The sequence below is a fragment of the Prionailurus bengalensis genome, chromosome A2, assembly GCF_016509475.1.
Source record: "Prionailurus bengalensis isolate Pbe53 chromosome A2, Fcat_Pben_1.1_paternal_pri, whole genome shotgun sequence".
Taxonomy (NCBI): domain Eukaryota; kingdom Metazoa; phylum Chordata; class Mammalia; order Carnivora; family Felidae; genus Prionailurus; species Prionailurus bengalensis.
Genome location: NC_057348.1, coordinates 15890685 through 15905552, shown reverse-complemented (window position 1 = coordinate 15905552; position 14868 = coordinate 15890685). Strand labels below are relative to the sequence as shown.

Genomic DNA, 14868 nt, shown 5'->3' with positions numbered 1-14868 from the left:
GGCTCCCGCCCCTGCCCTCCCCGCCCCCGGGTGCTTAGGTGCCACCCCCCCCCCCCGTCCCCCCGCCCCCCCCCCCCCCCCCCCCCCCCCCCCCCCCCCCCCCCCCCCGTGGCTGGTCAGCTTGATTCAGTGTTTTCCGGACCCGGGCGTTAAAGGGGCGCCAAAAATGTATTGCGCCAATTTGAGACTTTCCGTTTTTCTGTAGTTAGGATAGAAAGAGAATTGAAAGGTGAATAACTTTCTCCCGATACGATTCAGCGTTATTTAACGCGAGATCCGTGTACTTCGTCACTCGGTGCGCTACCAGTGGGACGTCCCCCACACCGTGGAAAATACTGCCTCCGGAGCCTCAGCCCCAAGAACCCCGCCCTCCCAGCGGAGCAGCCACGGGCCCGGAGCTGCGTGGAAACGACCACATCCTTCACCTTCTCCCTGTGGCTCGCGCCACGGCAGGCCGAGGAGGACGCGTTCTCCCGCGCCCTCTCGCTGCGCTCGGGGAGAGGAAGTGGGATCCGGTTCCCGCTGGCCCTGCTCCCAGCACAGCCCCGCCGGGCGGGCCAGGCTGCCCTCTCGGCACTGCCCTGGGGATACAGACTAGCAGCGAGGCAGGCCTGACGCGGCAGGGGCAGGAGCGAGGCTGGGCCCAGCCCAGGCAGCACCGTCTCCTGCGGCTGGTCCCTCTGGGCTCCTCCTTGGCCTCTGCCTGGGCGCAGGTCAGCCAGCCTTCCGAGATCCCGTGAGTTCCCCGCTTGTTTAACTGGACCATCAAGGAGGTTGGCAGGCCCCGTTCTGTATATTGGGTACGAAGAACCGCGTCGAGTTGGCAGGGTGCACTGTGAACACAGCCTTCCTCAAACAGTATCTTCCTCAAACGCGTTTTTCATTCTTTTTTATCAAGTTTTGGGAGTCCTGGATAGATTCTGGGTAGAACTTATTTAATAGATCTGTTTCACAGATACCTTTTCCCAACTAGAAACCCGTCTTTTCACCTTCTTTGAAAGAGCGGAAACGTTTTCCAAACACGGAAGGTTGGAATTCTCATGAAGTCCAATCCATCAATTTTTTTTTGCCTTACGGATCAATTTTTTTCTTATCTTTTGGGATCATGTCTATCTTTGCTTACCCTAAGGACACAAAGATCTCCTGGTTTGTTTGTTTTTCCTCGAAATTTCACGGTTTTAGGTCTGTGATCCATTCTGAATTGATTTTGGTGTATGCTACAAGCCACATGTAGAGATTCATTTTTTTGCATATGGCTGTCCAGTGTTCCCACCGCCATTGGTTAACAAGTCCGTTCTCACAGAACTGCCTTTGCCCCATTTTCTAAAATCAGTTGCTCTTATGTATGTGGGTCTGTATCCGGACTTTCTGACCCATCCCACGTATCCATGTGCCTTCTCTCTCACCAATACCGCACTGTGGAGATCACCATGGTGTTCTAATGAGTCTTCAAATCAGGTAGAGCGGGTCGCCTCTAGTTTTGTTCTTTATCAGAGTGTTGGCTATTCTAGGTGTTTTGCATATCCATGTAAATTTTATTTTATTTCTTTTTAACTTAAACTCCAGTTAGCTGACTAGACGTATAGGTTAGCATTGGTTTCAGGAGTAGAATTTAGTGATTCATCAGTTACATATAGTGCTCATCCCAACAGGTGCCCTCCTTAATGCCCACCACATCCCGCCCCCCCACCTCCCCTCCAGCAACCCTCAGTCTTTCTCTGTATATAAGAGTCTCTTATGGTCTGCCTCCCTCTGTGTTTTTATTTTTCCTAAGTTCATCTCTTTTGTTTCTTAATTCCACGGATGAGTGAAATCGTATGATACTTGTCTTTCACTGACTGACCGACTTTGCTTAGCATAACGCACTCGAGTTCCTCCGTGTTGTTGCAGATGGCAAGATTTCATTCTTTTCGATCGCCGAGTAATACCCCGTCGTATGTGTGTATACACACACGTACACACACACGCATCTTCCCTATCCATTCATCAGTCGATGGACACTTGGGCTCTTCCCGTAATGTGGCCGTTGTTGGTGGCACCGCTATAAACATTGGGGTAGATGTGCTCCTTCAAGTCGGCACTCCTATAACCTTTGGATAAATGCCCAGTTGTGTAATTGCCGAGTCATAGGGTAGTTCTGTTTTCAGTTTCTTGAGGAACCTCCATCCTGTTCTGCAGAGCGGCTGCACCAGCTTGCGTTCCCACCAACAGTGCAAGAGGCTTCCCCTTTCTCTGCATCCTCACCAACAGCTGTCGTTTCCTGAGTTAATTTTAGCCATTCTGACAGGTGTGAGGTGGCATCTGTCTCATTGTGATTCTGATTTGTATTTTCCTGATGGTGAGTGACGTTGAGCATGTTTCCATGTGTCTGTCAAGCTATCTGGATGTCTTCTCTGGCAAAGTGTTTCTTCGTGCCTTCTGGCCGTTTCTTCACTGGATTATTTGCTTTTTGGGTGTTGAGTTTGACAAGTTCTTTATAGGTTTTGGAGACTCCCCCTTTAGGAGATATGTCGCTTGCAGATATCTTCTCCCATTCATTCCATCGGTTGCCTCGTTTTGTTGATTGTTTCCCTCACTGGAGAGAAGCTTTTTATCTTGGTGAGGTCTCAATAGTTCATTTTTTGCTTTTGTTTTCCTTGCCCCTGGAGACCCGTCTAGTAAGAAGTTGCTGAGGCCGAGGTCAAAGAGGTTGCTGTCTGTTTTGTCCTGTGGGATTTTGATGGTTTCCTGTACCCGTGTAAATTTTAGAATTTAGTTTGTCAGCTTCTACGAGAAATCCTGCTGAAATTTTGACTGACGTGTGCTTTCTAGATCACGTCGAAGAGAATCGACATGTTAACAAAATTGAGTCTTCCAATAAGTGAACATGTATAGCTCTCCACTTGTTTAAGTCTCCTTTGATTTCTCTCCGTTGAATCTCCCTCGTTTGGGGCACCTGGTGCTCATTGTCCCTTCCTTTCTCATCCTCCTTCCTTCCCTCTACCAGCCTCAGAAGGCAGATTCAGAAGTGTGACTGGGTCTATGGAAGGAAACCAGGCTCTGGTCTCCTTCTTCAGCCTGTGTCTCAAGCCCCACGTCCTGCTCTTCCTAGAGCACGGCCTGTCCCGCTAGCCCTGTGGTGGAGCCGGCTGGAAACTTGGAGCTCTCGTGAACTGTTCTTGCTCAACAGTCCAGGAATCTCCCCTGCCCTGACTCACAGGCAGGTGTTCCAGTGATGACAGAGGGTGGCACTGTGCCAGAGTCCCGAGGTCACTTGTTTTGATTTCTGACATTTCCTGTCTCCTTGTCTGTCTGCATTTCTTTCTGTCTTTCCTTTTTTTCTATCTTCCCTTCTGTCTGCCTTTCTTTCGCCTCAGGCCTGCCGTCACATTTTCCATGCTGCATGCAGGAGCGTGCGTGTGGGTAGGTGGCCGGCACAGGAATGTCCATACGGCGTCCCTCCTACTGAGTGGCCTGCAAAGTCAGACACAAGTCCCCCAGTCAGAAGCACAGCGGTCACTGCCACCTCGGGCAGAGGGAGGGTCTTTCCCATCCCCCAGTGGATGGAGATGGAAACACAGGATCCAGATAGAATCTTGGTTTCAAAGGAGGCATAAATAAGTCGTGTCTGTGTCTTCGGGAGCAAGGACTCAGCAGCAGAGAAGTGTGTTTACTTTTCTGTTAGGTTCTTTCCTGATGAGGTTTTGACAGGTTTTTTGTTTGTTTGTTTCTGGATAAGAGGCCTCAGAGAATATGTAAGGGCTTGAATCTCTTTAAGACCCGACTGAGGAGCTTCAGAGAAATCTCTTAATTCATGTGTTCAGCTTCCCTGTAGGCCCCACCGCTTTCTGGAATGTCTCAGCAGCCATTTCTCTCCCATCCAGACAGAGTAGCTGTGGGTTGAGCGGGCACTTAGAGCGTGTCCCGGTGGCGCATCCCGCACAGTTACAGCCCCTCACCTCCCGGCGTCCCCCCCCCCCCCCCCCGTCCTGTGCGTAACTGCGTGTGTCTCTTCTCTCCCCACCCGCCTCTGTGGCCCAGGTGTAGACGCGGACTGCAGGCCGCCGGACGATGCCGCGTTTGACATCATCACCGATGAGGAGCTGTGTCAGATTCAGGAGTCGGGCTCCTCGCCTGAGACACCCACCGAAACTGACTCCCTCGACCCTAACATGCCCGAACAGTGAGTAGACCTCACCTTTACTTCCTGTGTGCTCACTGGGTGTCGGGCCCTTGTGCCCCCTGATTAAAGGACCAGGAAAGTGAGACTTCGGAAGCAGGATTGGCTGTCTTCGCTTAAGGGAAGGCGCCTCAGAACAGTGCTCGGGACAGTTCTGGAGCCTGGAAGTTCCAGGTCAGGGTCCTGGGCTTGCGGACGGCCACCCACCCGCTGCCTCTTCACCCGGTTGCCCCGCCGTGCACGTGTGCCCCTCGTGTCTCTCTGTGTCCTGCTGGTCCGTTGGTACTTACTCTCCACCAGTCTTCTCGCTTTTCCAGGCCAGCTCTTTTCCAACCAGGTTTGCGAGGAGAGTTTTGCAAAGGCCAATTTTTAAATAATATGAGGTAACCTCACGAAGTGCCACCGTGTTTCAGTGTCGAGAGTTTATGCCAAGGGGACCCACAGGAAAAGGTCAGGCCCCCCACCCCCCACGGCAGCCCTGCTCGGCGTCTCTCAGCCCCTGGTATCGGGCTTAAATGCGGTTTCTGCAGCAAAGCACAGACTGCTCCAAAGCCAAGAAAGAATTTACATGGCCCCCCCCTGGGTCCAGGCATTTCTCGGCCCACTTTCCCTCCAGTTAGGGAGTTTCGTGATGCACCTGGCCAATACCCACATTCACATCTCTGCCCCTCTCTTCCTGCCCAGGACTCAGAGGAGGGCTAGGATTAATCAGCCAGGATTTCTGCCGTGCAGGAGATGTATTGAATCCTCACGGAGCACTCAGTGCCAGAAATTTTAGGCTTACGTGTATCCCTCCGCACTCCCCTGTTCTCTGACTGGAGGGTGACCAAACGCTCGTGTTGTAGCCTCGTGGAGAGAGCCCACAGGATCACCCAGCCCATCAGCCCCTGTGCAGTGCTGCTTCCGCGGCTTTGGGCCTTGCCTTTCCCTTCCTGGAACCCCCGCCTCCTGAAGTGCCCCTGACCCCACAGCCTGCAGTGTTCTCCCAAGGGCACTGAGCCACGGAGCCGCCATCACCTGGCAACTGTACTCCCCGCCAGGTGGGTAGGTGGTGAGGTGAGCAGGACTGGGGCCTCCAGACCTGGGAGGACGGCCTTTGGCTGTCGCCTGCAGGAGAGAGTGACCCCCTGCAGCTCCCTCTTTCCCTCGCCCCTCACCTTCCCCTTTGCCAGTAAGAACAGAAACAGGAGGCGCTCTGACCGCTGACAAATACCTGTGTTTCGGTCCCGGGAAATCAGGAAGTGTCCCAGGGAAAGGAAACCACCAGTGCGCTGGCCCGCGGCCCCTAGGGTGGATCTGGGCCTGGCAGTCGGGAGCCTGCGGTCCCTGCGGCCTCCGCTACTCAGCTAAGGGCCTGCACCCTCACACGCCATCTCTGTGCATCAGAGAAGACCCAAGTGTCTCTGGTAGCTTTGCCGTACGTTCTTTTTCTTCCTAAGACCGATCAGAAACGCCAGGACCCTGAAAAAGTGCGGGCGGTAAGCCTGGATTTGCGTAAGCCTCCCTGATGGGAAACTTCGAGAAAGAAATCAGCAAGTCCAAAGTAAGAAGTGATCCGGAAGGGATTGAACACCGGGTGTGTCCAAATCCACAGAGGAAGGAAGGCTGCTTGGAAGCCATGTTGTCGAAAGCCACTCTGCCGGGCACCTTCCTGCGCCGGCCGCCTCTGTGCGTGGCCTCGCTCGGTCCCCGCCCAGCCCTTCGAGGCTTAGGGATTACGGTCATCATTTTACAGGTAAAGCTGCTGAAGCCTCGGGAGGCCAGATAAGCCACTCCAGGGCACGGGGTTGTAAGTGTCAGCACTAGGCTTTGAGCCCAGAACCCCTCCCTCCGTCCACAGGCTTGAGGTTCATTCCGAAGAGTTCATTTCTCTTCTCAGGGCCCCACTTCCCCATGTACACATCAGAAGCCTGTGCTCTGCCTCTCGCCCTGCAACGTATACACATTCTGCGGGCAATGAAGTTGTCTGCCTCGCCCTTCCTGGCAGTGAGGGGACAGGCAGAGGTCCCCACACCCCTGAGCAGCCTCCCACTGGCCCCCACCGATGAGAAACAGAAGCACAACCCCTTCCCTGGGGAGAAAAGATGGCGTTCTTCAGAGCCCTCCAGACGGGCCTATCCGCACCCGCTCCCCACACTCAGCCGAGCTCCCGCTCGGCCTTCTCCAGGGACCAGGTGTTCTTCTGTGCTCGGCACCGAGGGGGCAGGCGGAGATGGAGAGAAAGCTCTCATCAGCCCGTCGCAGGGCTGGGCCTTGGGTCTCTCGGCCTCCGCTCTGCTTCCACCCCGGCCTGGAATCCCCTTCTGGTCACGAGACGAACGGGCCATACGGCCGTGAAGAGCTTGATCTCCAGAATCCGACACCTGGTCGGAGCGTAAGCTGCCACCTCCAGGTTCCGTGGACTGGGGTACCGCAGCCTCCCGAACTGGGTGCCCTCCCCTAGGAGAGGTGGGGACCGTCCCCCTCTGGGACCGGCAGGAAGATTCGATGAGAAGGGTGTGTGTAAAGGGCCGAGCCTGGTGCCTGGCGCCTGGGAGGCCTCCCGTGGAGGCGCCTCATTTCTGTGATGTCCCGCGTGCGTTGTGATGCCAGGCGCTGAGCCGGGCCCGTCTCCTGCTTGCGCCTGGTACCCCAGTATTTCTCCAAGGAAAACCTCTCCCAGTGCCCAGTGACACTGAGCTAAAGTCGTCGAGACGGTCCCTGACCCTCGGGGCACCTTTGCCAGTAATCGCTTTGTAACTAACTGGTACTTCCCGGTCAGAGTGCTTTGCTGGGGGGCTGGGGTCGGTGGATCACTGGCCGGGAGATGGGACGCCTGCATCTCAGACACAAACGAGAACAGGGTACGGTAGTGACCGTGAAGGCAAAAAGCCACCTTGTGCTCGGCTTAGCCCAGCGTTCTCCCCCCGCCCTTTGTGAGGAGGACGGAGCTGGCGGGTACCTTGAGCGCATCCGCTGCGGGAAACCTCTGTTGGCCAACACTTGGGGGCAGAGAAAGAGGCTGTTCACCGGAGTCCTAGCCCTGGCTGTGCCGGGTGAGCTTTGGCGGGTCTTAATCTCTCTGAACTAGTTTCCTCACCTGAAGCATGGGGACGAGCGCGCCGGGCCTCGCGCGGCTGGGTGTTGGGAGTCCCCACGGACAGTGGAGGACCGGGCGCATGAAAGAGGCACCGCCTGGGGGGCCCCTTAGGGGAGGAGGTCAGAGCGACCACTCCCTCCACTCCTGGACCCCGCCAGCAGGGGAGGCTTCAGCCGTTCTCTCCCGCAGCACCAATCCCTCCGTCCGGAATGCTCACTGAGATCACCCGGGCTTCTGGCTCCCGGGCGGCCCCTGGAATCGGGGTCACCCCATGTTCACCACCCGTGCGGCCACGCGGGACCGCTAACGGCCCTGAAGTGACGGGGACATGGCGAGGGAGTAGCTTGCCCGCGGACCCCAAGGCCGCGCTCGAGGCAGCCTGTGCCCACCCTTCTACAGCCCCACTCCCACCTATGCCCCATCGTGTGCTGCTGCGTGTGTGAGCACAGTCAGGGGAGGAGCAGAGCAGGACCGAGGCCGGGAACTTGCACCCCGTGGGGCTGTTGTGTGGACAGAACGAAGTCACGTCGTCAAAGGCCTCCGCTCCCGACGCGGGCTGTGCCGGCCTCTGTTGCCAGCACTGCCCTGTACCCAGGGGAGGGCTGGGAAGAGTCCCGACTCTCAGGCGTAGCAGATGAGAGTCCAGAGGGGTATAGGGCCAGTGAGTGAGAACACACAAAAGGTAAAGGAAGATTCTGCTGCTGTGCCATTCCTGGGTTTTCCTAAGCCTTAGAAGGTCACACGCAGCCTTTTTGCGAGGAGCCTGGAGAGAGGGCGTATAACCCAGGCCTGGGGAGGGGCGGGGTGCGGCCTGACCGGTGCCTGGTCTGGTTTGCCTCAGCCCGGCAGGCGCCTGGTTGGGGAGAGCCCAGCGGCCCCGTTGCCTCGGCCAGGCAGCCCCCAGCTTGGCCCCCACGGTGCGCCATCCGGGCCTCACGGGCACTCCTGGACGGAGGGCCGCCCTCAGCCGGTGGTGCGGATGGTGAACTGGGCCCTAGGAGGCCGAGCACCTCATCCCGGGACGCACAGGGCCGGAGCCCTGCTCTGCCAGTCACGCCACACGGCTGCGGGGCCCCCGGTTACGGCTTCTTCACGTCCTCCTTTCCAGGCAGGGCCTCCGTCTCTCGTTCTGGGGAAGTGAGGGGCCGGGGGCCCCTCCATCAGAAGTGCTAACCCTTGAGATGAACGCACAAAGGAGGGGGGGGGGCATGTGAAACTCCCACTTTGAAGCCAGTTTGTACTTTTTATTTTTTTTCCTGTTGCTTTTTTTTTTTTTGTATTTGAAGCCAATTTAAAGAAGATAAAAGTCAGGCTTGTCACCATAGGAAGGGCAGAGTTTGCCGTGCAAGGAAGCCTTCGCTCAGTCCCCAGGGCCTGTGTCCCATGAGGCTGCCGCCCTCCAGGGTGCATTTAGGCACGGGTGTGAGACGGTACGGGGGTCACGTGGGCCTGCGAGGCCCGGCCTGTGCGCAGCTGGACCAGGGTGCGTGTGACACGCCAGGCGCCCTTCCCGCGCCCTGCCAACCTGCACGGGACAGACCTGCGGCCTCCGTGTGTCACTAGGTCTTGAGCTGTCACTGCCGTCTTTGGGGCCCTCCCACCCCCGAGTGCCCCCTGTGCTAACGGTTCTGTATGCACTGTCCCAAGTCCCCCCCCAACACTCCCCAGCCCCCAGAGGTGGGGGCTGTTATGGCCCGTGTCTCACCAAAACAAAAGAGATTAAGAGATTGCCAGCTGGTCATGCTCACCAGTGAGCACCGGAGCTAGGGCTCCACACCAGCCCCGTAGCCCCACCGCTCAGCCGGGTCGGACCCACCGCCCTGCCTGTGTGCTCGCTCGCTCTCTCACCATAGGTGATTGGTCCTCTCCAGTTTGGTGAGTGGTTTTGCGAAGCATGAGCCAGAAAGGCAACTTTAAGCCGATAGAGCCGACGGCTACAAGGATCTAATCTAAAAACCACACACAAGCGTCTGCCATTTAGAACTGCTTCATCGTGTGACCATGTTACAGAGGTGACACAAGCGTACCTCACATTTTGGGCAGGAGGTTGAAAGCCACGGTGAAAGCATTATCACTGGTGTGTTCCATTTCCTTGATCGGGCCGCGCCCTCAAAGTTCACAATTTTAACTGCTTTCCCAATGCTCTGAGCCCACAAGTAATCACCTCTGGTATGTGCCAAGCATACGGCAAAGTAAAGTGTGCCTGGGGATAAACATAGCTTGGAGACTTTAAAAGGGTTTTATTTCGTAGCCACGAAAGACATATGCCATTTGATATGCGTGTGTTTGTATCCTACATACACTGATACATGATTTATCTGCGTGCGAGCATGTCGGGCATTGGACAGCTTAGTTTTTAAATGAGCAAACCCACCCAAGAATCCGATTCAGAACTGCTGCTTAGATCCATGATGGTCGTAAACTCTGCTTTGCACGTTCTCCTAGCATCCTGTGGACCGCTGGGACCCTCAGCTGAGTAATTCGTTTGGGCCGTTCATGTCCCCTGGTGTTCCTCCTTCCGAGATGAACCGAAGAGAACATAATCATCTCTCTATATAAAGGCGAAACCCGAAGGTGAGGCAGAACCTGATCTCATTTCTGTCAGGTACCTGGCGATTGAGGTCTGAGCCAGATGGACGAGCCCTCGTTCTCATGGCTGCTCTCGTCTCCCCGCTTCCCAGTGGCCAGAAGAACCTTCTGTACCGGAGAGCCTGGAGTGTCACCTGCCCTCAGCAGCTTTGTGGCCATGCTCCCCCTTCAGCACCCGGTCCCAGCCCCCACGGAGGAGGGCCTAAGGTCTCAAGGGTCGCACTTCATTCCCTCGGAGCCAGCATTCTTGGGGATAGAGGAAGGAAAGCCCTTCCGGGTTTTAGAGCCCTTCCCCCAACCCTGAGCTTTAGGCCTGAGGGTTTGAGAAGAGAGCAGATTGCGTTCATGCCCGAGAAGCAGGCTCCCACACCGGCTGCCGCATGCCTTCTCCGTGAGAATGCGTAAGTCCTAAACAAAGCTTTCCTCGTGGCGTCCAGAGCGCACAGCCATGCTCCTATAAGCTCCTGGGCGGCTCTCCAAGCCCGGCCGAGGCCTACAGCTGGAACATGCTGGTGGCCTCCACGTGATGAGAGGCAGAACAGGTCTTGGAGGCATCGTCGGAAGACTTCCATTGACCTGAGACCCCCAGGTAAGGGAGGCAGCCAAGGTCTTTCACGAGTTTCCAGAAGTTCCTCCGAAACTTCAAGCCAACAAAGGCATAGAGCACGGGGTTAAGGCAGGCCCGCAGGTAGGCGATGGCCTCCGTCACGATGATGGCATAGTGGAAGCTGGTCATGGTGTAGTGCTCCCAGTTCGTGCTGCGGATTAGCTTCACGAGGTTGAAGGGCGTCTGGGTCAGCAGGAACGCAGCCACCACCAGGAAGATGACCTTCAGAGACTTGTGCTTCTTGAAGCCCCGGGCGCGAAGCAGAGTCTTGATTATGACCGAGTAGCAGACAATCATGGCGACCAGGGGCAGGAAGAACCCCAGTGTCATCTGGGTGGCGAGAACCACAGTGGAAATCTCCTCGTCGTGATAACCACAGACGAGCTTGTCGAGATAGAGGACGTGGCCGTAGATTATCTGCGGCAGCGAAAGCAGCAGGGAGGCCCCCCAGATGAACAGACAGATGGCCTTGCCCCAGGCCATCCGCCTCGCCTGCTGGTTGTAGGCCTTGGTGGCCCGAGCCACCGCGACGAAGCGGTCAATGGTGACGCAGGCGAGGATGAGCATGGATGTGTAGAAGTTCAAGGTGTAGATGCCCAGCAGGGTCTTGCACAGGACGTCGCCGAAGACCCACTCGTGGATGCTCGCGTAGGCCCAGAAGGGCAGGGTGCAGACGAACACCAGGTCGGCCAAGGGCAGGTTCACCAGGAACACGTCCGTCAGGCTCTTCAGCTTCTGGTAGAAGACGTAGATGACCAGCACCAGCGCGTTCCCCGCCAGGCCACAGATGAACACCCCCAGGTACATGCAGGGCAGAAAGACCTTGCGGAACTCCAGGAAGCGTTCGTGCCCCCGGCTGCCGTCGCTGGAGGTGTTGAAGAAGCCGGGGTCCACGTAGTCGTCCTCAGCCATGGCGTGCGTTCTGATGAACACCTGGGAGGCAGACACAGGAACTCCAGTCAGGGCCGAGGGGGACACCTCCTGTCCTCCCACAGTCCTGTTGCCCCACTTTTAGGGGGCGCGTAGTCATCTCCTGAACCCACCTGAGTTCTGGTCAGTGGCAGCACATTCCAGTACCCTGGAGACAGCCAGAGCTGAGGGGCGATTGCCTGGGCGGGATGAGGGACCCTGAATGGGCCCTAAGATTCTAAGGCTGTCACCCGCCTCACAGACAACACATACCTGACCCCCATGCACAGTCCATAAAATCCTGTGCCAGCTGGCCTTGAAGGCAAAGGTCACCATGTGGTGGAGTGTGGGCATTGCCCTCCTGGAAGTGCAGAACTTTCTTTTTTTTTAACCTATTTTCATTTAATATTTATTTTTGAGAGAGAGCGCACGTGCACCAGCTGGGGAGGGGCAGAGAGAGAGAGGGAGACACAGAATCTGAAGCAGGCTGCGGGCTCCGAGCTGTCAGCACAGAGCCCGACGCGGGGCTTGAACTCACAAACCGCGAGATCGTGACCTGAGCCGAAGTCGGAAGCTTAACCGACTGAGCCACCCAGGCGCCCCAAGAACTGCTCTCTCATGGTCAGGCCTGCCTTCGTCCGCCCATCCTGGGCCTCATTTTCTGTTGAATGAGAGCCCTGAGCTGCTAACTGCGGAAGCTAAGCCAAGTAGCCCCCCTCCCCGGGGGCTCCACCATTGAGGAGACTTCTGCAGACCAGCAGGGGCTCGCGGGCTGACCCTCTCCCACCAGGGTAGACGGTCCGTTCTGTCTTTTCTTGCCCTTAGCTGCCTAGATTTAGGAGGTGGGGAGACAGGCCTGGGAAGCCCCGGCTGCCCAGCACTGTGGCTGAACTGGTCACGGCCGGGGAAGCGGGCAGCTGCCCCCCCAGCCCAGCCCCAGCCCAGCCGGCCCCTCACCGCCCGTCACACGACCCTCCTCCACCGGAGCCTGGTTTCCTGAAGACTTCTTGATCCCCAGGACCCTCTTAAACGGAGCATCTCCCCAGAAGGGAACATCACTTTAGCTTTCGAGACTAGCAGTTTATGCCCAAGGGGTCTCCTTGAACAAATGGAAGGCCCGCCAGCGGGGGGCCAGCCTTGCAGTGAGGCAGGCAGCGGCCACCACAGCCGCCTTTCTTGCCCGGGGCTCCCGGCCTTTCAGGGCCGTCACTTCCTTCTGCCCTGTGACCCTGCCGAGGAGCAGGGACAGGACGCAAGGGTGATGTACTCGGGCATGAGAGCAGAGGCGGCTACGGCAGCACCGGCCCTGGGGAGCCAGGTCACTGACCTGCAGAGAGCCGGCACGCAGCGGCTCATTTCCGGTGACCCAGGGCCATACCTCGCTAGCACCTCAAGAAGGCGTTTCGAGAAGAACAGGCATTTGGTGTAGCAAAGGCAGAATGTCAGCCAGCCGGACAAGGGCATGTACAAGGAGAGATCACGTCTTCCTTTCTGATTGACTTGAGGACTCCTTGTCCTGACTGGAGACGGTATCAGCCCTGCCGGTCCTCCTGGGAACAGAGTGCCCTTTCTCTGCAAGGAGGAAGCTCGCCTTGGGGTAAGACGCCTCTGTGAAAAGCCCCTGCCACTCAACCACAAGATGTGAGATCAGTAAGGGTGGCGGGCCAGCCGTAATAACGCTACCCTGCCAGCCGTTCGGACTCCTGGGTTAAGTAGGTCAGATGATGTGTGTGTGTTCCTGCTTCACGCGGGGACAGAAACATCTTTTTCAGCTCTTAGCATGTGCACAGGCGGCTCTGCTCTCCTTAAGAGTAACATCACATCTCCATTATTGCCTGCCTCCCTCTTGCCTTTTTGCAAGAAAATCCTCCTGGCGCTGGCGTTACACGTTTCCTCAATGGGCCCGTGCAAACTCGCTTGTGATAATTGGCAAACTTGGGTGCTGTGCCGACGGACTGGAAACCGCCCAGCTCTGTGCAGATTGAGTAGCTGAGAATGAGTTTCCCTTCCAGAAAGGTTAAGATCATTCATTTCTTTGCCTTGAGTAGCCAAAGCCCTGTGTTGATCTATGCAACTTTTTTTTTGAAGTAATACAGTATTCAGCTTTGGAAGCAGTGTAAATGTCTGATACTGAACAAATCAGCAAGTTACAATTCAGACAATAGAATATAGCTCAAACTATGTTTAGGTTTAGGAAGTGCTTTTAGTGAGTCGGGAGAAAGCAGTACGCTTAAATGTCTCACAACAGAGTAAGTCTGCACAATTAGCATTGGCTGTTAAGTATTCCAATGAATGGATGTCCAAAAGGATGTAAAATTGGTCATGATTCTGAACTTTATTTGATCATAAACCCCTTTGAGAATCTCCTAAAAGCCACAGACCTTTTCCTCAGATGTGCATATATCTTAAGTAGGCTCCACATCCAACGTGGGGCTTGAACTAACAACCCCGAGATGGAGAGTCGCACGCTCCACGACTGAACCAGCCAGACACCCCAGTTTTGACTATATGTTCTAAAACATTAAAAAAAAAAAAAAAAGCCCAGAATTGATCAGCAGCTTGCGTCTGGCTGTGGAGTCGGGGCTGACTTCTTTCCCTTCCCCCTAAGTCTCTCCTTTTCTGAAGTCTCTGCAGTGGTATATTGACTTACCTTGAGAAAAGAAACTAGACAGCAGCCAGTGTTGTAAATTATAATGAAGAAGAAACGAAAATGGAGACGGAGAGATTATTCCGTGAACAGATGTGGACAGTGGCCAGCCTGTCCTAGTCTCCCGGGGAGGGTACCCCCAGTGCCGTCAGCTTACGAGCACGGACTGTGTGCCCCGAACCCCGCTAAGTCATTTCCACAATTCTCTAGTCGTGGGGCAAAGGCAGAATTCAGACCGAGAGCGGTCGGGCTCTAAAGTCCGGGCATTTACACGGTACTGCACCGCGGGCAGGGATCAGAGGACCCCAGCAAACCGGGGTTAGCACCTGCCTTTTAACTCTAAAGAAGACGGATGACTCACCAGTGGAGAGGCGCTGTCGATGTGTTGCAGAGATGAACGTTCACAGCACAAGGTCTGCCTCTACCTGTCTGTGATGTGGTGCGTGTTTCCGTTGAATATCTTCTGAGAGCCCTTGGTTGGTGATCATAAGAGACCCGGCCCTACCCCTGCCTCGTACATCAGAATCCACATGACCTGCCTGCACGCGCGTAATTTGGGAGATCAGAGATAGGGAGCAGCGGCTCCGATGCGCTACCCTCCCTGCCGCCTGGCTGTGGACGCAGTCATCTGTCAGGACCTGAGAGGGTTTCTGTTTATAAACCGAAGGGGAGCAGTAAGTAGGTCTGGCCCAGGCAGCCCAGTGACGATGGTGGCATTTGTACTGTAAGATTACTTCACTCGCTAGTCCTGTCCCTTTGGAACCGTTTGGGTCTGGACCACTGCAAAGTGCGTGCCGTGGCCTGGGTTCTGGATATGCTTGATAGCCACTGACCCCCACTCAAAAAAACGGCAGCCCTGCAAAGTCAGTGCTGACCCC

General features: G+C 56.0%; 2 protein-coding genes across 4 annotated transcripts in view; one reads left to right on the top strand and one right to left on the bottom strand.

Annotated features, from left to right (window-relative positions):
* Nucleotides 1-14868, top strand: part of FYCO1 (FYVE and coiled-coil domain autophagy adaptor 1) — a 73116-nt gene that overhangs the window by 36900 nt on the left and 21348 nt on the right. For all 3 annotated transcript variants that reach the window (XM_043587224.1, XM_043587222.1, XM_043587223.1), the window contains one exon: nt 4021-4162. In XM_043587224.1, the coding sequence (XP_043443159.1) occupies nt 4021-4162 (142 nt within the window). The remainder of the gene's footprint in view (nt 1-4020; nt 4163-14868) is intronic.
* CXCR6 (C-X-C motif chemokine receptor 6) lies at nt 9459-13876 on the bottom strand. The gene has a single exon (XM_043587225.1). It carries the CDS (start codon nt 11344-11346, stop codon nt 10321-10323), a length of 1026 nt encoding a protein of 341 aa, XP_043443160.1. The 5' UTR covers nt 11347-13876; the 3' UTR covers nt 9459-10320.

What these genes read in the sequence shown, in the direction of transcription:
- CXCR6 (XM_043587225.1), bottom strand. Translation starts at nt 11,346, where the DNA reads ATGGCTGAGGACGACTACGTGGACCCCGGCTTCTTCAACACCTCCAGC.